The 25,592-nt window shown below is 37.2% G+C and overlaps 1 protein-coding gene across 2 annotated transcripts in view; it reads right to left on the reverse strand.

The window, feature by feature from the left end:
* Nucleotides 1–6,997: 6,997 nt before the first annotated feature.
* Nucleotides 6,998–25,592, reverse strand: part of efcab11 (EF-hand calcium binding domain 11) — a 90,135-nt gene continuing 71,540 nt past the window's right edge. Inside the window, exon 6 of one of the 2 annotated variants that reach the window (XM_065245152.2) lies at nucleotides 6,998–7,975. In XM_065245152.2, coding sequence (XP_065101224.2) covers nucleotides 7,894–7,975 — 82 coding nt within the window. In that variant the 3' untranslated portion in view covers nucleotides 6,998–7,893. Of the gene's footprint in view, nucleotides 7,976–11,615; nucleotides 12,039–25,592 lie in introns of those variants that run through there. The other variant, XM_065245153.2, reaches the window with a different exon arrangement.

A 25,592-nucleotide genomic window follows, 5' to 3' on the forward strand; every position in this document is an offset into this window, starting at 1 on the left:
GTTTGTGCCACAGCTGCCATAAACTAACAGAATCGGTGATTAACAAAACAATTTTTTAAATGTTTTTGTAATGGCTAATCCAGCAATATGTGTAAGATCTTTAGTCACAGTAGTATTTCTACTGTTTTACAAGAGAGAAAGAAAATGTTTATAATAAGTTTTAATGATTGCATGAAGAGCTTTAATGGTTGAATGTGCCGCCTCAAACTTTGGTATAAAAACATGAATTCAATTTGACATTCCTTACTCCTTGTAAAATGTAAATGGTAAAACGTTGAGAAACTAGTCTTGAGACTCGCATTAAACCAATGATCGTCTTACTGACACAGAGAATTTGTGAAACCTTTTTTGCATGTAGTTGATCCTTGTTTCCATTCAAACGTGACATATTGAACACTAAATATGCTTAAAATATTAATCATTTTCACCCACAAACATATTGTTGTATATTTTAAAGGGGTCACAAAGTGTTGATAAAAAGAACAGTTGTTGTGTATTTGGTGTAATGTAATGTGTTTATGCAATTAAGGTAAAAAAACACATTATTTTCCACCAGGGTTCCCACAACTTAGTTAACTTCAAATTCAAGGTCCAATACCCTAAAATTAAAGGATGGGGACACATTTCAAGTGAGAACAAGGTTACATCGTGCTACCTTTTAAGATACATTGTTACCGTTCCCTTTCGAGGGAACTCGCACTGCGTCACTGCGGTGACACTTTGGGTGTGCCTCCAGGGGTAAGTGTGTCTGAAAGTGTGTATCAAATTCAACCAATGGTGAGGCTTAATGACAAAGACAGGGTGACGCGAGAGCCTGAAAGTATATCGCTATCTGAAATATTGCCAAAGACGGCTTTACAGGAACGCAGGAAGTATGGCAAGGGGGACGCAGCGTCTCGTTCCCTTCTCAGGGAACAACAGTTACAGACCCAAGACGTTTCATGTGTTAAACACAACTATGCAAAAAAGCCTTTTGGTATGAATCAACATTTGCAAACAGAAGATATAAGCATTTAAAGCGAACAGTTTAGCATGTGTGCTTAAATAGTCTAGAATCTTTTGATATTATCATACACTACAACAGGGAATTATATGGATTTTTTCTAGAAAACTTGATTTTCCCCCAGAAACCCTATTCCACATATCGTACAATTTTGTTGCTTCTCTATGCCCCGCCTTTTTGAAATGTGTCGATTTTTACAAAGTTCGACACGGTGGCTGGCAACAATACTACAGCGAGAAATAAAAGTTACTTCTTTCTTTGCATATAAATTTGGGCAGTGTTATGCAAACCTTCCCACACAGTGACATAGATATGTAGGGGCGTGTTTTAGGAAACAACTTCTACAATTTCTTTGGGTTTGAGACTTTAATCTTTGCAACTTTACAGATCTTCTATATAAGCAAACAGCTTTTTAAAACTCCGAAGACAAAGGAAAACATGAAATTGCATCATATGACCCCTTTAAAAACTATTTAACCCATTACAAAGCTAGAAAGAGGCATGATATTATTTAATATAACTCTAAATGTGTTCAGCTGAAGAAAAGTAATCATAAACACTCTGGATGTCATTAAGGTGGGTAAAATATGGGTTAAATACCACATCTTCAATATTTCTATTATGTTGTAAAACTATGGGTGCACCGATAAAAGCCGATATACACTAATAATGCGTGGCCGAAAACTATTCTGATTCGCATAGCCGATATTATTCACAGCTATTTCATGTACTACAGCCGTATCGGTGTATCGGTGCACCCCTATGTAAAACCAAAAAGTACAACCCCAAAACAGAAAAAGTTGGGACATAGTAGAAATTGTGAGTAAAAAAGGAATGGAATAATTTACAAATCTCATAAACTTATATTTTATTCACAGTAGAATATAGATAACATATCAAATGTTGAAAGTAAGATATTTTGAAATGTCATGCCAAATATTGGCTCATTTTGGATTTCATGAGAGCTACACATTTCAAAAAAAGTTGGGACAGGTAGCAATAAGAGGCCAGAAAAGTTAAATGTGCATATAAGGAACAGTTGGAGGAGGACCAATGTTTAGGAATAGGAATGTTGTCCTATGCTTGTCTAAAACAGACTTCTAGTTGCTCAACTGTCTTAGGTCTTCTTTGTCGCATCTTCTGCTTTATGATGCACCAAATCTTTTCTTTGGGTGAAAGATCTGGACTGCAGGCTGGCCATTTCAGTACTCAGATCCTTCTTCTACACAGTCTTGATGTTGTAATTGATGCAGTATGTGGTCTGGCATTTTCATGTTGGAAAATGCAAGGTCTTCCCTGAAAGAGACGACATCTGAATGGGATCATATGTATCTAGAACTTGGATAAACCTTTCAGCATTGATGGTGCCTTTCCAGATGTGTAAGCTGCTCATGCCACACGCACTCATGCAACCCCAAACCATCAGAGATGCAGGCTTCTGAAAAGAACGCTAATAACAACTTGGGTTGTCATTGTCCTCTTTAGTCCGGATGAAATGGCGTCCCAGTTTTCTAAAAAGAACTTCTAATTTTGATTCGTTGGACCACAGAACAGTTTTCCACTTTACCAAAGTCCATTTTAAATGACTCTTGCCCAGGGAAAACGCCTGTGCTTCTGGATCATGGTTAGATATGGCTTCTTTTTTGACCTACAGAGTTTTAGCTGGCAACAGCGAATGTCACGGTGGATTGTGTTCACTGACAATGTTTTCTGGAAGTATTCCTGAGTCCATGTTGTGATTTCCATTACAGTAGCATTCCTGTATGTGATGCAGTGCCGTCTAAGAGCCCGAAGATCACGAGCATCCGGTATGGTTTTCTGGTCTTGACCCTTACGCACAGAGATTGTTCCAGATTCTCTGAATCTTTGAATGGTATTATGCACTGTAGATGATGATAACTTCAATCTCACTGCATTTTTTCTCTGAGAAACTCAGAAAACTATTTTTCGCTGCAGCATTGGGAGAATTGGTGATTCTCTGCCCATCTTGACCTCTGAGAGACACTGCCATTCTGAGAGGCTCTTTTTATACCCAATCATGTTGCCAATTGACCTAATAAGTTGCCAATTGGTCTTTCAACTGTTCCTTATATGTACATTAAAATTTTCTGGCCTCTTATTGCTACCTGTCCCAACTTTTTTTGGAATGTGTAGCTCTCATGAGATCCAAAATGTGCCAATATTTGGCATGACATTTCAAAATATCTTACTTTCAACATTTGATATGTTATCTATATTTTACTGTGAATAAAATATAAGCTTATGAGATTTGTAAATTATTCCATTCCTTTTTTACTCACAATTTCTACTATGTCCCAACTTTTCTGTTTTGGGGTTGTATTTTAACTACACCGAATTCCTTTAGTAGCTGCACAATCCTCCATTCAAACAGCACCTATATTTTCCCCAAGACTGCCATGTTTTTAGAGACTGCCATGTTAACAATGACTTGACTCCTAGCAGCAGTGTTGACAACAACTTGAACAAGCTGCTTGTGACAGCCCCACTCAGACCATCCTAAACCTTTGTGAACTGAAAGACACAGACGCTCTTCTCTTTCACAGATAGAGCACTCTGTAGAGAGACTCTGTTTCTGTTAGCAGGTAGAAAAGGGAGCAAGGTCCCTCATTTGTATCTGCCAGTGCTGATTAATGATATTTCATCCTCACTATGTTCTCTTGTTCTTTCCCCCAACTTGCCCTCCTCTGCTCATTACCATACAGATACGCCCAGGCGCTCATCGGGTCTCATCAGGGATAACTAAACTTTGGGTGCTCCTAAACAGGCCATGACACGTGCAGCCCTAATCATGGTGTGTAAAAACCAAGTATGTGTTTTGTAAATGATGCAGAAGCGTGAGACAAACGGTTATTTAGGGCCACATTTTCTAACAGCAGGGAAAAATAGCAATGTAAAGGCAAGGACACAAATAGTTGTTTCTGACCTTATTCTATATGCATTAGTAGGAATTTACCTTTCAGGCAGTAAATTAATTTATGGGTGGAGATTATTTAAATGAATCACTCATAGTGATTTAATTAGGTCTGTGTTTGTGAATTAACTTGTATTTGCAAGGGGCAACCTTACGTTCTCTCTCGAGTGCACCACAGACTTAAACTGCAATTCATCAACTGGCCACTAGAGACAAGCTCCAAAAGGGAGTCAATCCTATAGACCCCCCAGGTAAAATGCCCAACTTTACAGCAGAAAAATAGGTTTAAGTGGGTACAGAAAGTGTTTTTGGTCTATATAGATAATTTTACCCTTCATGACAACTGTGAGGGGGTCAATTTTTGTTACTCATCCGTTTTTAAGCCTAAAAGTTCTGCATAATTAAGGGCGTGGCCACTTGAGTGACAAGTGGATTGGAGCTGCTGTCACTACTGTTGAGCTAGACAAGCATGGTTTCAGCAACCAGACACATCAGCTCCACCCACGTTGAGTGACATGCGGTGACGTACTGCCAAGATGGCGATGGCCGGCTCCAACCACTTTGGGCTTTAAAAATTCTCCTTAGAAACCTATGGGTGATGTCACAGAAACTACAAACACTTTTATACAGTCTATGGTATTTGCGCTATTATTTAATGCCTTAAAAAGCATGTCTTAGATAGTACCTATTGTCCGATTCACGATTATACATTTCCCTTGGTGTGTAGGTGTGTCTTAGTACATGTTAATGATATGCAAAAGGTACAAACCCCAAAGTAAACGATGACGTGAGTTATCGTCTCCAACTGAAATCTCTTTTCTTGGTCTACAATGATTCCAAGAGTTCTGTAACTAGTCGACGTGGCCTTGATGCACAATTTCATAATTTCATTCCGCTCTGGCAAAGTTGATTGATCAGTTTGGTCATCTGCATTTTCTGGATCAGATTTAAAGGAGCATTTCACCCGTAGAAACATTAATCTTTATTGAAAGTGTGTCATATTTGTAGTCGAAATGTAACATTCATTTAGAATTTGTTGCCTATTTGACAGAGAAAATGGGTGTTTGAAGTCTCACCCCCTCAACAAAGATATTGGACTTCCTTCTTTCAATGATGCAAAACGATGATTTTTACATCATTGAAAGAACGAAGTGCAACACTGAAATCTGTATTTCTCCTGTCTGAGGAAATGATGCATGACAACTCAAAAACATGACTGGGGTTCTACAAAGCTTAATGCAAATGGGTGAAGTGTTCCTTTAAGCTTGAATAGATAAGGCAGTAAAAACAATATTTTACCCGTCAGTATTGCTTTGGGAGATGATATCCCAAATATGGTATGGGGCTTAACATTTCCCTCACACACTTGAGGTTATCGGCCAATCACAATGCACTGAATAGCTGGCCAATCAGAGCACACCACGCTTTTCAAAACGATGAGCTTTGTGCAAATGGACGCGTTTCAGAAAAGCATGGCATAGAGGAGCAACAATAATTTGTGGTATGCGGAAAATATGTGTTTTTTAACCATAAATCACTCGAACACATTGCATTACGTCAAATACACTCTTCTTTTTAGAAATGTCATGTGACCCCTTTAAAATGATAGTTCACCCAAAAATGAAAATATGTCAATCTTTTTCGGAAACACAGTTTAAAATGTTTTAGATTTAGTTTGAGAGCTTTCTGACCATCCTCTGAAAATGTATGTTCGGTATACTCTCCATGTTCAGAAAGGTAATAAAACATCATCAAAGTAGTCCATGTGACATCAGTGGGTCAGTTAAAATTTGTTGAAGCATCGAAAATACATTTTGGTCCAAAAATAACAAAAATTACGACTTTATTCTGCATTGTCTTCTCTTCCGGGTCTGTTGTGAACTGCGTGCACGAGACTGCAGTGCCGCGGCTGACGTAGGTTGCTGCCGACGTGTTATCTGGTGCGCCCCAGCTTTTTTTTATTTGCACCCGAGCTTTGTTTACAGTCTGAGGGAGACGCACGCTGTAAGTTTGAAAGAAAAAAAATCTTCGCAAACATGTCAGAGGATAACACGTCAGCAGCATCATACGTCAGCAGCGTCACTGTGCATGCGCATTCGCAAAAGTGGAAGAGAAGACAATGCTGAATAAAGTCGTAATTTTTGTTATCTTTGGACCAAAATGTATTTTCGATGCTTCAACACATTCTAACTGACCCACTGATGTCACATGGACTACTTTGATGATGTTTTATTACCTTTCTGGACATGGACAGTATACCGTACATACATTTTCAATGGAGGGTCAGCAAGCTTTTGGGCTAAATATATATATGAACATCTCCAACTGTGTTCCGAAGATGAACGACATGAGGGTGAGTCATTAATTACATTATTTTCATTTTTGGGTGAACAATCCCTTTAACTACTTCAAGTGTGAAAAGCCCTTTTGATTGTGATGGAAGACATGTTAAATACGCTTGGTCTTGTCCACTAGTTGTCAATACTTTTACTCGCTAGCAGTTCAAAGCAGCTCCAAGGCACGAAAAAGCGAGAAACTGAGAAAATGAAAAGAGTCAGAGAGACTGTTAAGAGACAGAAAGAGGGATAACAGGCAGAAAAAGTGCTATTTAAAACACAATAGAACATGGTCTATTCCTTCAAAAGGCTGCCATAACAGCAAGCACACAATGTGTTAATCTGCGGCTCTTTGCAATGTCTGCGAGGCTTAGTTCGAAGTCACATTGCAAGACAGCTCTACTTACTTTCCTTTGCTCTGGTTTGGCTCACGGTGTTGCCTGCTCTCTCACATAACACAATACAACAACTAAATCGAGGGATTCGTTTAATCGAGTTTCAAAGAGGAAGGTGAAGATTAAACTAACGTGTCTCTGTTTATATTTGAACAGCAGGCCATTTCTGAAAATGAATCTATGAGCACGTATTTGATTAAAGCCGTATTTGATTATTTTTTTTCTCCAAGGCCATTTCCTTACTTGATGCCCCCCTTGAAGCGTGCGTCGTGTCATACAGATAGACTCAGGACTGATTACCAAAACAAATTAATCTTTATTCAGACGGGAGTGCAGCAAATCTCTCAAAACACAAACAAGTATTTACAGTTCCATAATCTTGTGTAACAAGTGAAGCCACATAAAATCCCTCCTGAACGCTTTGGGTTTTTAATATATGTCGGTAGAAGGGAGGTTCACATAAACTGAATGCGAATGTGATGGTTAATATTCAATTTTGAGGCAACCTGCCTATTTTGCAGATGAAAATGGAATGAGGGAGGGGAATCTGTCCAGCTGCTGTACCGTAACTAAATTCACTGAAGTCATTTCAGAGGCTATGAAATATCACAGCGGATTGGGCGAGTGAGGATATGAAGGAAAATATTGCTTTCTTACCTAGTGAATTATAACTTAAGAGTTTGGATTAAATGTAATGCAGTTTGTAAGGCAACTGCACAATAGAAATCCGTAGTTCTCCATTATACGGCACAGCCTTGGACCAACTAGACCAATACAACATGAAAACTCATCATTAAACCTAAGTGTCAAGACTGTGAAGTGTCTGCTTTTCAACAGACAAGGCCAAATGGTGGCAACAATCATATATAAAAGCAGTCGGCTTGAATGAAAATCTTACTGTCAAGCTTTTAATGCAACAGTACGTAAAAAACACAGTGTTGTAGATGTGTTAGGTGCGAATGTTTAGTTGTGAGATATAAAATGTCATACTGTTCAGTTGTATTATCAACAAACTGTGGGATAGATAATATGTCTATCCAAAAATTTCAGAAGACTTGGGTTGTGAATTAAGTCGAGGTGACCTTAAGAAAGCACAACCTATTGATCAAGATGTATGTGTATTGCTCACAGCTCTGTCAAATCAATTAAATGAATTTAAATAGTTGTGCAAACATGGTGTCTAGTCTGGTTACGGTCATCTGAAGTTTTCAATCTCTTTATGTAGTCTCAGATGTTTGCCAAACCATAGCTGATGACATTTTCAAAGTCCTTAAAGCTGACATGACCATCAGAATCCAGATCCACGTACCTGTGCGATTACACAAGAACAGTAAACGAAGAAATTAGTTAATGCCAATAGGAAAATCAATAAACCCTTATACTGCGTGCACACCACCAGCGACTTGGTCGCTACACTGCAAAAAATTACTTTCTTACTTTTTTCTTGTTTTCAGTAGAAATATTTTTGACAAAAAATATACAATTTAAGTGAATTTTGCTTAAAACAAGCAACAATATCTGCCAATGCGGTGAGAAAAAATATCTTGAAATTAGATTTTCTTAAACACGTAATTTAAGAATAATTATTTCACCCCATTAGCAGATATTTTTATCTTGTTTTAGGCATAAATTCACTTAAAGTTTATGTTTTTTTTTGTCTAAAAACCAGACTTATTTTCTTAGGTAATTTTGCTCAGCAAGAAAATACATCTTGGTTTAAGAATGTTTAGATATTTCTACTGGAAACAAGAAAAAATACCAAGTAAAGCCCTATTCGGACGGGATTAGTTTTACAGGGGGACCTCTGAGAAAATCGTGCTTCTCAGAGGTCCTCTGTGTTTTTAATCCCGTCCGAATCGGCCATGTCTGTGTTTTTCTCTGACAACCTCCGTAAGAATTCCAGAGCAATTTACCTACTGTTTTTCGCCGAACACAGAGGTCCTCTGAGAAATTTAATCCCGTCCGGATGCAAATGTCTGTGTTTGCCCGCAATATCTTTTGAAAACGCGGTTCATTTCATGTTTTGGCCAACGTGATCTGCCGTAAGGCCTTACTAATCCACGTATATTTTATTTCCTGAGTCCCGTTCATTCAGATATGGATATTTTTACGCATTCGGCAAAATAAAATAATTAAATCAAGATGAGCTGAATATCAAACACTGTTAAGACTGACCACTGTAATATCATTAACGTTATAAGAAACTCCGTTCAAAGTTGTTCAACTCCGGAATGTTAATGTTAATTAATAAAGATAATAAATTGTTATTAATCATTATTGTTTCATTTCTTTGGGTTTATTATAAGCAGACAGTTATATAAAACACGTAGGCTAACGTTACTTTAGTAGGATTTGTATATTTTATTTTGATTTGTTAAAATTACATTTATAAATTACATGTTCTGTCATAATTTTACATTTAAAGCAAAATATTAACCATTACAAACCCGCATATCCAGAGCCCGTGCTCTTCTGCAACGCCCAAATGCATGAAACAGACACTCCCATCTCTGGAATAGCCTGCATCATTTTAATCCCGTCCGAATCGGTACATAAAAACACAGACGTCCTGGAGAACACGTTGAAACTCAAATGTTGTTTGGAAAACTAATCCCGTCCGAATAGTGCTTTAGAAAGTGTATTTGCAGTGTATGTGTTGCCCATCTTTGTCACACTGCAAAAAAATGACTTACTTAGTATTTTTGTCTTGTTTTAAGTAAAAATGTCTAAAAATTAAATTAAAGTGTATTTTCTTGATGAGCAAAATTACCTAGGAAAATAAGTCTAGTTTTTAGAAAAAATATCAAATTTAAGCAAATTTGTGCTTAAAACAACCAAAAAAATTTGCCAATGGAATAAGAAAAATTTTCTTGAAATAAGTTTAAAACATAACTCAAGAAAATTTTTCGTATTCCAATGGCAGATTTTTTTTTTTTTTTGCTTGTTTTAAGCACTAGTTTACTTAAAGTTTGTCTAAAAACTAGACGTATTTTCCTAGGTCATTTTGCTCATCAAGAAAATGCATACACTGCACAAAATAATTTTTAAGAAAACCATTTCTTGTATTTTTGTCTTGTTTTCACTAAAGATATCTAAACCTTCTTAAATTAAGATGCTTTTTCTTGATGAGCATAACGACCTAAGAAAATAAGTCTAGTTTTTAGACCAAAAATATCAAATTTAAGTGATTTTATGCATAAAACAAGCAAAAAAAATCTGCCAAGGGTAAGCAAAAAATCTTAAACATTTTTCTTAAACACTAAATTCAAGAAAAAAATCAAGAAAAATTTGCTTACCGCATTGGCAGATTTTTTTGGCTTGTTTTATGCACAAAATCACTTAAATTTGATACTTTTGGTCTAAAAACTAGACTTATTTTCTTGGGTCGTTTTCTCATCAAGAAAAAGCATCTTTATGTGAGAATTTTTAGATATTTTTACTGAAAACAAGACAAAAATACTAAGAAAATGTTTTCTTGAAAATAATTTTTTGCAGTGTATTTAAAAAAAAAATATATATATATATATATTTACTGAAAACAAGACAAAAATACTAAGAAAATGTTTTCTTGAAAATAATTTTTTGCAGTGTATTTAAAAAAAAAAAAATATATATATATATATATATATATATATATATATATATATATATATATATTTACTGAAAACAAGACAAAAATACTAAGAAAGTAAGTCATTTTTTTTTTTGCAGTGAAATGAGAACACTACACTCTTACACTGCAAAAAAAATATTTTCAAAAAAATTTATTCTTAGTTTTTGTCTTATTTTGTAGTAAAAATATCTTAAAATTCTTAAATTAAGATGATTTTCTTGATGAGCAAAACGACCCAAGAAAATCAGTCTAGTTTTTAGACCAAAAATATCAAATTTAAGTGATTTTGTGCATAAAACAAGCAAAAAAATCTTGAAACTTTTTCTTAAACACTAAATTCAAGAAAAATGTGCTTACCCCATGATATTTTTGGTCTAAAAACTAGACTTCAACACATTTTCAACACATTATGTGTAATTTAACACATTGTGTCATTTTGTGTTGATTTTGTGTTAAAATAAAACACAAGCTGTGTTAAAAGTACACAAAATGTGTTGTTTCAATAATAACACAGAGATGTGTGGATTCTGGGACAACGCATTTGTTTTAACACATCAGTTCTAAGAGTGTAGTAGGCGTTCCTAATTCTGGTTGTCCTTATAACAATTGTAAACAAACAAGTAATCATCCTCTAAGTAACTGACGAAAGACGGATGACTGTTTCACTCCCATTAATAGTTGCTTCCAAGTCACTTATCATTTGCATAAAGAGATTGCGTTGCTCTACCATTGCTAGTTGCTGGCGGTGCGCACACGCAGCTTTTGGCAAAAACATCATGTGCAGAACTGACATTCAATGATATCCTGTAGCTTTAGAAAACAGAACACATATCTGATTAGTTTGTAGCATTCAGACAAAGGCTGAATATCACAATAACATCCAAGAAATATAGAGAAAGACATGCAAGAAAAGAGCTCTCTCAAATCAATCCACAACTCTGAAAGCACAATTGAGTAACTGTCACTGTCTGATTTAAACTTAAAGTGAAAAGCAGGCTAGTAAGTAATATGGGCTGCTTGAGTTATTTCACTCAAATTCAACATGACATCTTGTCTTTGATCTATATCCTAGGCAATTCATCACTAATGCAGCCTTCAGTGGTGTTCTTTTCATAACTCACTAATGTCACTGGCCCTATTTGATAATCGACAAATGCGATGACAAATAAGTGGCAGTGGGTCTGGATTTTGGTTGCCCTGGTATTTTGTCTCTTTCAGCTGGACAACCAAATGCGGGTTAACACAGCTGATTACCTGCCAGCACAGGTTTTAGGCATCGGCAAAACATCTGTCTTGCCCACCTAATTAGAATTTTCACTTTCTTTCATATTTTATTTTACTAATTTATACATTAGTTAAAACTATTTGAGGCAAACTATGTTGATCCCTTGAGGAAGGGCTGTAGACAGTCCTAACCAATCAACAGCAGAAAATGTCAGTGTTTTTCTGTTTTTATTGGTTGAAAGCAACGTCACTCTACATTCACGACTTATGAGGTGGCCTCTGTCTGTAACGAAGAATATGACTGACGCGAGATTTAAAAGCAGGATTATTTGTGTGTAATATTTAGCCTGTTGTTTTCAATGAGCCAGAGGAAACTCAGCTTTCCACAGCTCCCGCTTCAGAAATATATCCGTCTGTCTTCATCTCAATTCCCCCAAAATACGTTACAGGCCTTGACTTAAATTTAAATGCCATCTGAGTCCATTTAGCAGTCATTTAATGTTGGATGGTCCGTTCGCATCTCATGGACAGAGAGCTGTGGGCAAAAATACAACAAAGATGAATAAAAATGCCCCCCAAATTCAAGACAAGGGGCAAACATGACCCTTTACAATTAAACAAAAAATGAAAAGTGAAAATGAATGAAGACAAGTGTCGATGACAACATTACATTTAGATCTGTTCACGTTGCATCATATGACTTATTACGTGTTATTTTTGCAGCGTTGAACATTACAACCAATCACAGTTGTGCCTGTTGAGCAGATGAATGTAATGGCAAATCAGTTCCGCTTAAACAAGTTTACCGTGCAATTAAATCATTTGGTTATAGCGTGCCGCACATTCAATGAGTTTAACATAAACAAGAGATGCAAATAAGAGATTAGGAGCCAGATTTACTAACAGCTTGCTCCAGCGCAAACCATCATTTTGGCGTTACATAAACATTTACTAAAGACACAGTGTGGCGCTAAAAAGGTGTGGTCTACTCTCTAAAAACAAACAGTGCTAAATAGCACTATAAGTGGTTCTTAGCTTGTTATCAAAGAGGAACCATTTTAACTCATTCACCGCCATTGACGAGTTATCTCGTCAATTATGAGTTAATATTTAACTAATAAATATGCCTTTCTGGACGAATTTCAAAGTGAAAGTGTAATACCGCTTTTATCCACTAGATGGCGAATTTATCCCAAACCGAATTTATCAAAAACGGAAGTTAAAAAGATTTAATGATTTATTTTAACTGCCTTTATGTTTGATAGTCATTCTGAGTCTGATCTCTAACATAAATTTCTTTACAAAAACGCAATTTTTTAAGCTTTTTGCTCAAAATGTTGTATTTTTGAAGAGAAATATCCATATTTCAGTGGTTAAATTAAGTGGAAAAAGTAAATATATAATGAAACGTTTTTCCCCATTTTGTTTGTTTGTTTGTTTGTTTTTGTTTGTTTGAAAGCAGAAGGTGTGTTCTTTAATTTGATATAATTTGTATGTTTATATATTTATAGAAGATAATTTTTCCTGCAAGGAATTTTGTGAAACTTTTGTTAAAATCACAAAAATGCAGGTGGGCAACTTTTCTCAAAAAGGCAGGCGGTGAATGAGTTAAGTGCCATATAGCACCGATAGTTCCTGTGTAGCACCTGTGTAGAACCATAAGGTGCAATGTAGAACCATATGTGGTGCTATAGTGGTGCTATGACCCCCGTATGGTTCTTCATAGGTGCTAGCACTAAAAATGGTTCCTTTATGATTACAAGCCAAGAACCACTTTTAGTGCTATTTAGCACCGTTTGTTTGTGTATAGTTACTTTTGCGACTGACCTAACTGCATACACATTTCTAGGAGTTTCTCTTTCAGATGCAAAATTTATGGGAAAAGATTATTTAAATGACTCACGCAACGCGATTTACTAATGTTTGTGTGTGTGATATTACCGGGATTTGCGCCATTATTTCACGCCGGAAAAAACAAGTATTAAATCATTTTGCGCTTGAAATGGCTGCAATTGTAGCTGATATATGGCTTGGAAGAGATCAGAGAGCGTGTGGTACAAGGCAAATGATTTTTTCCACACGTAACACAGTTTATTTGGAATGCCAGAGGAACATATAATTCAAAAATATTGTTTGCCAAGCCATGTTATTTTTTATTTGCTGACGAAAATAAAAGAGGAGTCACTAGGAGAAGTCACACAATACAAGTTGTTTCAAAACTTCTTGTAAACCTTGATTTTTTGTCCTCCAGTTCTTTTTAGTGCCCTATGGCTTTGTTAGCTGGGATTATACACCTCACATTTTCTGCTGCGATGTCCATGGTGCTGAACTCAAGCGCATTACAGGCGTTTAGATCACCCCAACTCACCAGCTCTGCTTATTTACGACCCTGAACTAATCTGCGCTGCTCTTACACTGAAAAAAATGATCCATTCAATTTACTCAATCTTTTTAAGGTAAGTGGTTGCAATCAATTTATTTAAGCTACATTTAAACAAAAAAGATTAGTAAAGTGAAATAAAATAAAAAACTTTTGTTTAAATGTAGCTTAAATAAATTGATTGCAACCACTTACCTTAAAATAAATGAGTTAATTGAATGAATATTTTTTTTTAGTGTAGTAGATTTTAGTAGACATTATGGAAATCAGCTAGCCTAGTCAGAATTTGAGTCTGATACCGCTCCATTGGGCTATGATTATGAGGCGTGTCTCAACTGAAAAATGCCTCTGCACTTAATTGGATAGACCTCTGACCAATCAGAGCAACGGAGTATGTGACGTATGTTGAAATGGCGTCTTTAGCAGCCTGACCGAACTGCTAGTTATTTCGCTACAATGATACTAACATTGTGATTATACTAGCGAATGTACATCAACACCTACTATGTTAACAACATTTAATTTATATCACAACATTAAGTATTTACTAAGTCATACAGTTAGACTATCTCTTACTATTTGTACGTTAGGTGAACTTCATCCACGATGATACCCATTACGTTTGCTTCAAAAAATAAAATTGCTTCAAAAGCTATCTTTTAACAGTTTACATACTGGGTACTATATTCTCAGAAGGCGAAGCACTGCTACTTGGGCGGAGTGATTTGCACAACTCTGACCGAACTCTCTGCTCCTCACCAGGAGGCTTCTCGGGTGCTCCGAGCAAATCACTCCACCCAAGTAGCAGTGCTTCGCCTTCTGAGAATATAGTTCCCAGTATGTATACTGTTAAAAGATCGCTGTGTCTCATATGACCTTGTTATTTGCACACGCCCAGCAAGCAAAAACCAAGACGTTGAAATGATGGCTAACTAAAGACCCAATATAGGCCGCCTATGAGTAACCCACTTCTACCCTAAATAGCCTTAAATTTGGTTACATGCCATTTTTGCCAAAATAACTTGAAGATGTATGATATTCCAACATGTAGGCAAAGTCAACAGGTGTTCAAGGTGTTTGCTTTCATTTGTTTTAAACTTATACGTATCGTCTATTCTTGGGCTATGGTAGACGTCTATTAGATTTTCTCTGACAGCCCAAATTCAGCCTGGTTTTAGCTCAAATTGCTTGCTGGGCAGTGTGACTATCAGATCACAACACATAAATAGGAAAATGTTCGCGTTATTTTGTCACTTATTGGCAGCAGCATGCTAGCTGAAGCTATTTACTTCCAGTCTTTGTGCTAAGCTAAGCTAGCGGGGGCTGCATCAGACAGAGTTACATCACGCACAGAGACGAGAAAGGTATGTATGGACTAACTCTGGGGATACGGTGAATAAGCTAAATTCCTAAAATCTGGGCGTGTTCCTTTATGTAAAATGTTCAAGATTTTTTTGGTTACCCCATTGGCAGATATTTTGCTTGTTTTATTTTTATATTTTTTGTCTAAAAACTAGACTTATTTTCTTGGGTCATTTTGCTCATCAAGAAAAAGCATCTTAATTTTAGAATTTTTTTTATATTTTTACTGAAAACAAGACAAAAATACTAAGAATTTCTTTTCTTGAAATCATTTTTTTGCAGCATAGATGCTCTTTTCTTGTATTCTATTCTATGTTTATGCAGTAACATTATTCTCATATTTTTGTGTGCATATTCCCCACCCAGGATATCTGCCAGCCCACCCTTCTATAGCGGTCAAGAACCGGCCCTGCTACCTGCACAGGTGGTAAATCTTGCCCATCTCTCAGACCCAAGTAAAGCTCATGTTCACTCTAACCTTGCAGGTAAGTGCTGTCTGATTGACTTGAGTGAGCTGTTGTCAGACTTATTTCACATCCGGGTGGTGGTCGTTCCCTAGACAGGTGGTGGATGTGAAGAGAGCTGCTCATTTTCAGCTGACTGACTCTATTACCAGCCCTGATGGGGAAGTTGTGTGGCAGGAAGAGAAACCTTCCTTTGCCTCGGAAGCCTTGAACTGTGAATCTGAGCATAAAACTGTTACATGCATGAAAAAATAGGAATTTTATGGGATTGGACGAGATGAATTCGAATAGTATAATATAAAGCAGTGATGATATGCTCAATATGCTCTAGTTTGTGTGATATTACTTTAATATTGCAATTATTTTATAGCAACATTTATTTATTTCCACATTCAAATAATGGCAATATATATTAACTCAAGACATTTGTATCGCAGTGTAAATCAGATAGTCGGCAAACCCAGTCCTACAGATATGGTGCTGACATTTGGCTTCAGCCTTTTCACTGACTGCATCATGAGTCTCTGTCCTGCTTTAAAAATGCGACCAAGTGACTTCAGCAATTGTCCTGATCTATCACACAGTTGTATTTGCTGTGAGCAAGTTCTCCAAAGAAAGCGCACACTTCACATTGGTGAATGAGTCATTCGTGACATAACGAGCAGAAAAAGACGATGCCTGCAAATTGAATCGTGTCCTAGGAGCCGAGGAGGACATTACGGAGCAATGGACCGACCATTTCTTCCTCTCGGTGCTCACTTTCTGTTCACAGATGAAATTAAAATAGGAATTGAGAGATCTTTATTTCTTGTTGTTTGCCTTTCTGTGTTTCAGTTGCTTATAGTCACTGCATCACGTTCTGTAAATATGCAAGCGAGACCACTGCAGAATCAGATTGCAATCACGCAGAACTCATTAAGCGATGTTCTTACCAAGATCAAGATTAATGTGAAAAACTGTTCCTTCAATTACAGATGAACAGGCGAAGAACAAACATAAAGCAAGTTATGCGGTAGACTTGGTATTTTCCTGCGTTTTTTACTGTGGTGATTTCTCTATTACTCTCAACAGCAGCCTGATCCGAATGCAAACACAGCAGATGTGATGGAAATTTGGTAGCAACAGGGAGGAGAATTAAAACAACATTAAGCATCCAGCAACTGGAAAATCACACTTCCCTGTTCCGTGCCGGTGACTCCCGTTCAAATGGAAGTGTAGCACACATCTAATTAGATTCTAATGAAGTCCTCCCCATGGAGGAGGACCATTGAGACATCCAGAATGCCCCTCTCTCCTCAGCCTTTGCTCCTCTTCACTGCTTTTAACAGAAAGTCAAAGAGAGACTACCTGAAACTCTTCACGCTCATCACAGAAATAGATGTAGGAAAAATCAGTATTTGAACACCTACTTTAAAAAAATGAGATATCAAATTGATTCGATTTCAAATCTCGATTCAATTTTCGATTCTGGTTATCAGGTCGGTTTTTATACTCGATTCAACAAAATCAATATAGATTTAATACAAATACTATATCAGGGCTCCAGACTAACTTTTTTCACTAGGAACACAGTGGCCCCCAACTGAAAATTTTAGGGGCGCAACCAGAAAATTTAGGGGCACATACCGTAAATCAACATGCTAACCAAATATTCACATTTCTACTAAGTAATACACTGTATTACTAATAAATACTTTGATGATAGATGCAGAAAGTACAATTTGCTGTTTTAAATCACATCACAAAAAAAGGTCAAATTTACTGGACGCACATGTGCAACTGGATGTAAAATTCAGTGCCACACTCTCAAATTTTGGTGGCAAAATGCCACCATTGGTGGCAGTCTGGAGCCCTGTATATTAATAAAAAAGAACAGTGAACAGCAGTTTACAAGTGGATAATTAACTCTTTCCCTGCCATTGACGAGTTATCTCGTCAATCTGCAATACCGCTATTATCCACCGCAACTAATAAAACCCGGAAGTATTGCCCTAGGGCAAACAGCTGTATGTCTGTTTATGTTTTAAAGATCGCTCTGCATCTGATCTCTATCAAAAGTCCTTCACAAAAATGGAATTAACTCAGCTTTTTGCTCAAAATTTGGTGTTTTTGATGAAACCTACACATATTTGAGAGGTAATAAAAACAGAACACATGAAGGTAGGATTAAACTGATTTTTTTGTTTGAAAGCAGAGGGTCTGTTCTTTTATTTCATATATTGTATGTTTATATATTTAAAAAGGAAGGCATTTTCTGGAAGGCATTAAATTTGTGTAAAAATCATGAAAAATGCTGGCAGCGAAACAGTTAATAAAAATAAATTTTAACCCACAACACTATCGTCGTCGTCTTGCTTTCGAAATCTAAAATGCTTCCATACCTCTGACTTTTTATGTGAAGGTGGCATCAACGTCAATGAAGCACCTGAAACAGCCATTTTAAGCACTGAATGAATGAATGGCAGGCTTGCCTCTCGCTCCTTTGTAACATCGCGCAAGGCAAAAAAAAGGATGACATCTAGTTAAGAAGACTAGTAATTAGATTAATGTTAATCTTGCGTTCAATATTTGCGAAAATAGATATGGGGAAAAAAATATCGATTCTGCTCTTTGAGAACCGGTTTTAAATCGACCACGTAAAAAAAGAGATTAATTGAAAAATACTTTTTTTTCCCCAGCTCTACATATTAACATGCGCATTGCGTGCTTTTCCACGCATGAGAGGGTCTGTGGGCTTCACTTCGCACGGGAAAGCTTCATCTCACTGGCTGGCGATAGGACAATCTCACAATAGGGCAAATCGCACAACACTTAGAGGCTACCGTAGCTTCTAAATGCATTTTGAGGTGAGCTGTGGACTGAGCCATTTGTTTAAATTCACAATTTCACTGCTAGATGCCGCTAAAATTCTACACAGTGCACCTTAAATTAGAAAAAAACAACGATAATAATAATTGGGCGCAAACCCCCCAAAAGAATGACTTTGTTCAACATTTTGTTCTCTTCTGTCTCTGATATATGCTCATGGTTTCGGATTGAAAAAACATCTTATCTCTTTCAACGCCATTGACGAGTTATCTCGTCAATCCGCAATGCCGCTATTATCCACCAGGTGGCGGTTTATAAAACCGGAAGTATCACCCTAAGGCAAACAGCTGTATGCCCGTCTAAGTTTTGAAGATCGCTCTGCATCTGATCTCTATCAAAAGTCCTTTACAAAAATGCCATTATCTCAGCTTTTTGCTCAAAATTTGGTGTTTTTAAAGAAACCTACCAATATTTGAGAGGAGATAAAAAGAGACCTAATGAAGGTAGGATGAAACGTTTTTATTTTTTTTAAGCAGAGGGTCTGCTCTTTCATTTAATATACTGTATATTTATATATTTAAAGAAAACCATGTTCATAAAAAAAGCTGGCAGGGAAAGAGTTAATTTGTGTTTCAAAGATGAATGAAGATCTTACAAACAAGTGTGGAACAACATGAGGGAGAGCCATTATTGACAGAATTTCCATTAAAGGGTAAACAATCCCTTTATTATCTTCTGAACAAAATATTTGGGAGAGAAATGAAGCTTATTCAGAGATTAATAGAAAGCATATTTTAGATCAGCATCCTAAGTTAAAATATGGTGGCACATTAAGTGTGAATTTAATTAATTCATGCATGTCACATGATGAAACACAGATACAACAATGGGACTCAGCAAGAATCAGTGACATCAATGTGCCGAAATATTTAAACTTATCGTGGTGATCCTTTATGTTGCTATGGATACAATCCAGATCCAGGATGTCTAAATAAGCTTAACATATTAACATGACAGCATTATTTGTTTTCAACTAAATAAAATAAGTCTATATCTCACAGATCGCATATTGGTGAGTAAATTATGAGAGAATTTTTAGATTTAGGTAAACTATCCCTTTAACTGATGCTCTGGCTGCAATCAGGGAGTTGCAATTAAAGCATGACAAGGTTAAGCATAATCACGTGCATAAAGTGACAATCTAATTACAGAGCAAAGCTGACCGATTCTCATATTGCCATGTTTGATTGAGAGATATGATATTAGAACCAAGGCTTTGCATCAAACAGACTGGCAGGTTGTCATATGAGAGGGCACAGCGGTAGAAATGAGAGTACCGTATAGCCTTCATGGTCTTTATCTCGGTGAGAAGAGACACATGAGTGATATTTTAGCTGTCCCTTCTTAGCCTGTCATACTTGGCCAGTTGTACTTAGTGCAGCACTGTCAGTCAAAGCAGACTAGTGCTGGAAAACCGGTGCAATCATTTTAAAAAGCCCATATTATGCAAATTTCACTCTACGAGGTGTTTGGACATAAATGTGTGTTGGCAGTGTGTGAGCACAACCACCCTACAATAAAAAGAAATCTACCCACTCCTCCTCTTTTAATCCTCATTAAACCAAAGCAGTCTCATTAGACATGCCATTTTGCCATTTCTCTTGGTAATGTGATGTCACACTGGCAATGCCCCGCCCACACTATTGTCCCAGAAATTAGATTTATTTAGCTAGAGCTCATTTGCATGTAAAGGTACCCTATGAAAACAGTGCTTTTTGCTCCAGCCCAAATAGGGGCATTTTGTAGCTGAAACTTCACAGAAAATGTAGTGGAGTAAAAGTGAAAGTTGACATAAATTTAAATAGTGAAGTAAAGTACAGATACGTGAAATTTCTACTTAAGTACAGTAATGAAGTATTTTTACTTCGTTACATTACAACACTGTAAACAACTTTGGTGAAGAAATGTGGATGTTAACTTCAGGTGTGCTCGACTTTTAATCAGCGTGTGTGTAAATGTCCGTAAACAGAGCGGGGGTAAACGCGTCATCTCTATTAAAATGTTATGATTGGTGTTACTTGCCATGACTTTTTGAATAGCAAATGATTGACTTTTTGATTACTGAATATGCTTACAATACAATTTCGGCACAAATGTGACCTTGTCTGTGAAATCCAGTCTAAAGTCTGATAATCTAATTATGAGACTAGGAGCATCAAAGTTTGACTTGAATCATTAATTTCACTATGATTTCAATCTTTAGCCTCTTTCACACAGTAATTTCAGTAAATTGTTCACACATGCAGTGACGTTCTGGACGAGGCGGCAAGCGCAAGTGATTTACATGTTAAGTCAATGCAAAGACGCGAATAGGCATCCAGCGGCGCGGAACGCGCAAATTGAGAGCTGCAACGGGAAATGTGCGAGTTGAAAATCTGAACTTTGCCGGTTATTCGTGCCATGTCAACCAATCAGGAGCTTGCTCTAGCAGTGACGTGATTACTGGAAGCAAGCGGAGTAGCAGAAGCCCCTCCCATGATGCAAATGTCCGCGTGAATGTCTCGAATGATTAGAAGTTCACACGCAAATAAAGCGAGTAAACTCAAAATGTTCAAGAGTCCAACTACGCACAAATAGTGCATTTTTGCCACCTCTACCATGGTTGGTGTGAACGCACAGTCAGATATCACACATCAGTATCAAAATACCGGTAAACTCGGAGAGAAAGCAGAAGTTACCTGTGGCGCATGGCTGGCGAGCTCAGTGTTGTATTTGTAAACAATGCCATGTTATGACTTTTTTGTTGTTTTCACATCTGTGGCAAATGCTGATGGTCGCGAAGTGGTAAATTACCAGTTAAGACTGTATATGTGAAAGGGTCAATATTAAAGAAAAAATGACATAGGTTTTTCACAGGCAAATGTCACTAATAAGACAAATCTGATGTTTTGCAAAACTGATGTTTTACTCTACACAGTAACTTGCAAAGATAAATATCTAGCCAATGAAATATTTAACAAAGCTTGAGCAAGCTGTTAAAGGACAAGTTTGGTATTTTACCCTTAAAGCCCCGTTTTCAGATTGTTTATGATGAAATAGAATGGTTTTGACCGAAATTTGGACATATGAGGCTGTCCCGAGAATTTTCTGGTGTTTGTGTTTCACCTCCCACCTTTACAATGGGTTTAATGGTGCACTGGAACAATCCTTCCTAAAATGCATTAAACTTTCGTTTACAAAGACGTGAAACTCACAGAGTGGTCAGGGGTGTTCACTGATATGCTCACACAAAAATCGCTGCAAAATATGCATTCCAACAGGTTTTATCGTAGTTTTTGCCAACTCCATTGACTAGTATAAGATGTCCTGTGAGGTACGGTATTACTCCGCGCCGGGAACTTTGTTTCTATTCTTGCAATTGGCAAAGGCGGATTAGCGCCACCACCTGGGCTGGAGTGTTTATTATTCAAGCTCTAAGCGGAAGAATGTACGGGTGTGAGTCGTTTGGAAAAATAGGTCCACAAGTTAACAACGAATGCTAAAACAGCTGTTGGAAAGCATCTTTTGCAGCGATTTTTGTGTGAGCATATCAGTGAACACCCCTAACCACTCGGTGAGTTTCACGTCTTTGTAAACGAAAGCTTAATGCATTTTAGGAAGGATTGTTCCAGTGCACCATTAAACCCATTGTAGAGGTGTGAGGTGAAACACAAAACCCGCGAAAATTCTCAGGACAGCCGCATATGTCGGCATTTCAGTCAAAACCATTCTATTTCTCCATAAACAATCTGAAAACAGGGCTTTTAAGTGTAAAATACCGAACTTGTCCTTTAATTTTACCAGCTTTTGTCTGACGGTCTACTAGAAGTTTGTTGACTTCTCCAAAGAAGAGCAGACTTGTTGATTTATTATAATAGTCCCACCATGAAGCTGCACAGTTCAATATCCTTATGTGTCTTTCTCCTCGAGCCTTTAACCACTGCTTATTAGCCTTCAGCCAGAGATGAAGAATATCTTGGGAGGTAAGCAAAGATGAAGACTCATCGAAGCGTGCAGATTCACTAATTACAGCATTGTCATAGCTAGAATACCGTCATAATCAGAATAATGGCGGATTGCTCGGGGTTGTTGTTCTTATTACCACGCAGTGTGGCAGCTGTATCTGTGAACGTTCAGCTAATCAACTCAGCTGAGAATCAGCCAAGTCATCCGACTAGGCCGTGACTTCTACGAGCTGCTCGCCGCGTGTGATCTGTGCAGTTTCTGATAACGCGAGATGGAACCCGAGCGTACGCTGCGAGACGAGCCAGTCTTCTTAGTCACACAGGATTTGTGTTGGGACAGAAATCAGCATGGAATTGAGAGAGAGTGGGCAAGATTTACTCGCCAGCAATGTGTTGGACGACCATAAGTGAGATAAATATTGCCTGGACCATTCGTTTGTCTCATCTCGGTGCCAGGATTCCCTGTGGAGGACACTGCAGCCCTCCCAGGAGATGGAAGGGGATGGTGATGACATCATCAGTGTGCCCCGCAGGCACAGGTGTATTCATCTGATTGGAGCTCAGATGTTGTTTTATTTATTAAATTCTCTCGATAGGGGCGAGAGGTATGGCACATTGCACGCCCTACTCTGTCACTGTCAAGCAAATGCACACTTTGCTCCCATACTGACGCTGCATAAAACTAAAGGAAAAGATGTTCATTTGGCCTAACTTTCCTCTATACCGACAAATAGAAATGTGAGTTTTGATTCTAAGGGAGATGACGTTTTTTAAAGCTCACATAACACATGCTGTTTCCGCTTATATCATGTTAATCTTGAGTACCTATAGAGTAGTATTACATCCTTCATATAGTCTTTAGATTTATCAGGTTAATAGATTCTTTACGAATAAACCTGAGCACCTGGAGGCATACCGAGGGAGTGAGTCACCAGCAAGCGACACAATACATTATTCCAATATCATGTTTGTGTCATTTACATTATATGCACTATCAAGCTGACTGCCAAAAAAACAGACATAGGGTGCAGTTTTACTTACCACCTGCAACTCCAGCAAAATGAAATCCAGTGTTACACAAACACACACACCCACAACTTCGCCCTCACAACAGGGATGGAAATTTATTTTTTGGTCCAACGGCCACCATCGGGATGCCACACCACCCACTCCGCTGCGAGTCGACATATACTAACTCTCTTCTATAGACTATAATTAACCTAAAACTTTGCGGGAATTGCTCTATAAATTAAATAGAAAATATAACTAATGCATATATACTGTAGTCTATGCCAGAGACGTGACGTGTGTTAGTCTGTGAAAATATCCTGTCCGATCTTGACATTGCTAGAATCTTGTCTTTTGACATGATGTACATTTAACTTAAAATATTTAATTTTGTACAAGAAAACAGCCCATATTAATAATTTATTAGTATTGTAGTGTCTCGGAAGATCGTGCTCATTCTTACATAGCTATGAGGCTATACGCTGGCTGTTCTGACAGAGTACTGGTGGCACATATGCACGGATATTTACGTGCAACCTATTGGAAAGTGCGAAGGAGTCATTTGGTTAGTAAAATAACGAAATTATAGCTTTTAAATAGAAAAAAAAAATTAATGTAAAGAGATATTTTTAAAAAGTGCTTAAAAGTGCACTCTTCTTAAGTGGAATAAAGCTACTTTTTCCCCTTATGTGCAACCTATAGGAAATAGTCATTAGTTGGGTTAGTTAAAATAACAAAATTATAGTTTTTAAGTACAAAATAGTATTTATGTAAAAATATATATTAAAATAAAAAGTGCACAACCCTTCTTAAGTGGAAGTAATAAAGTAAAATAACAAATAATAATTATATAATAACGAATAATAACGTTATCATCGTCCATCGCGATGGTTTAACGTAACCATCGTCAACTGCCAATTAAGGGACATCGCCCAACCCTATCTACCAGCCACTCAATGTTTTTACAAGCCACTTTCTTGTTTTTAACCGACAAATGTGTAACTGCATGTGGAAATTAATCCTACAAGATCTACAATACTTAAGAAGTTTATTTAATCTCAAGTCTTAACGAAATACCCTTACTCTTATAAAAACACAAACCATAAACTGATATCCATTTCATTAAATGAGTAGGGCAGATTAAGTTAAACAAACACCTTTAAGATGTTTTCTTTTTATGATAAATATAAGATCAGAACATACAGAGAAGAACATTATCGGACTTGTCTAATCGGCCTCGTACACACTGCAAACTACGTTTGGTAGTGACAACCACATTTAAATGCGCGAGTGAATCTCCTAAATGTTCGTTTTATGTCTGCACGAAAATCTGATGATTGACAAAGAGATAACCTTAGCAACGTTCTGCTGTCTCACGTGCTCATCACTCACAGCATTGACCAAAATAATTTAACAGCGCTATGTTTTGCAATCAACCTCTGTTGTGTATTGCACGCATTTGTGAGGCTGATCCACAGCGCAGTGTTGCCAGGTCCTCGTCTTTTTTGTACTTACCGTTTTGGTGCTTAACCGTTTTTGCCTCATGAAGCGATCAAGTTTTTGGTGTTATTAAAAAGTGTGAACGGTATGCCGGTATGAATATTTAGATTTTTGAGATAAAGCATTTGGATATATTTCAGTTAATTATTAGATTTTTCTTGTTCGCTGTTTTTTTCATGCAAGATCTGGCAACACTAGTCAGCAAACGCTCGTGCCTCTGTTATTTTCTGAACCGCACATACAGAAGACTTTTTCATGGTAATCTTACAATCTGTCTTACTGGTAAATTGGGAGTACTGATATTTTACAGAAGACAATAATTTATCGTCATTTTTATCGTCACCGCAACAAACAACCGAAATTACCATGATACATTTTTTTAAAGCCATATCGCCCATCCCTAGGTGGCAGGTGCTAATTTCCATCCCTGCCTCACAAACAAAAACATATTTCTTTGGTGGGATTTCTTGTCAGCTCTTGGTTGGTGTGTGCATATGCTATTTTGGTTAAAGTGCCCATATAAGGACTTCCACTGTACTTCCTGCACAATTGCACATAAAAGA

The sequence above is a fragment of the Paramisgurnus dabryanus genome, chromosome 17 (genome assembly GCF_030506205.2).
Source record: "Paramisgurnus dabryanus chromosome 17, PD_genome_1.1, whole genome shotgun sequence".
NCBI classification, from domain to species: domain Eukaryota; kingdom Metazoa; phylum Chordata; class Actinopteri; order Cypriniformes; family Cobitidae; genus Paramisgurnus; species Paramisgurnus dabryanus.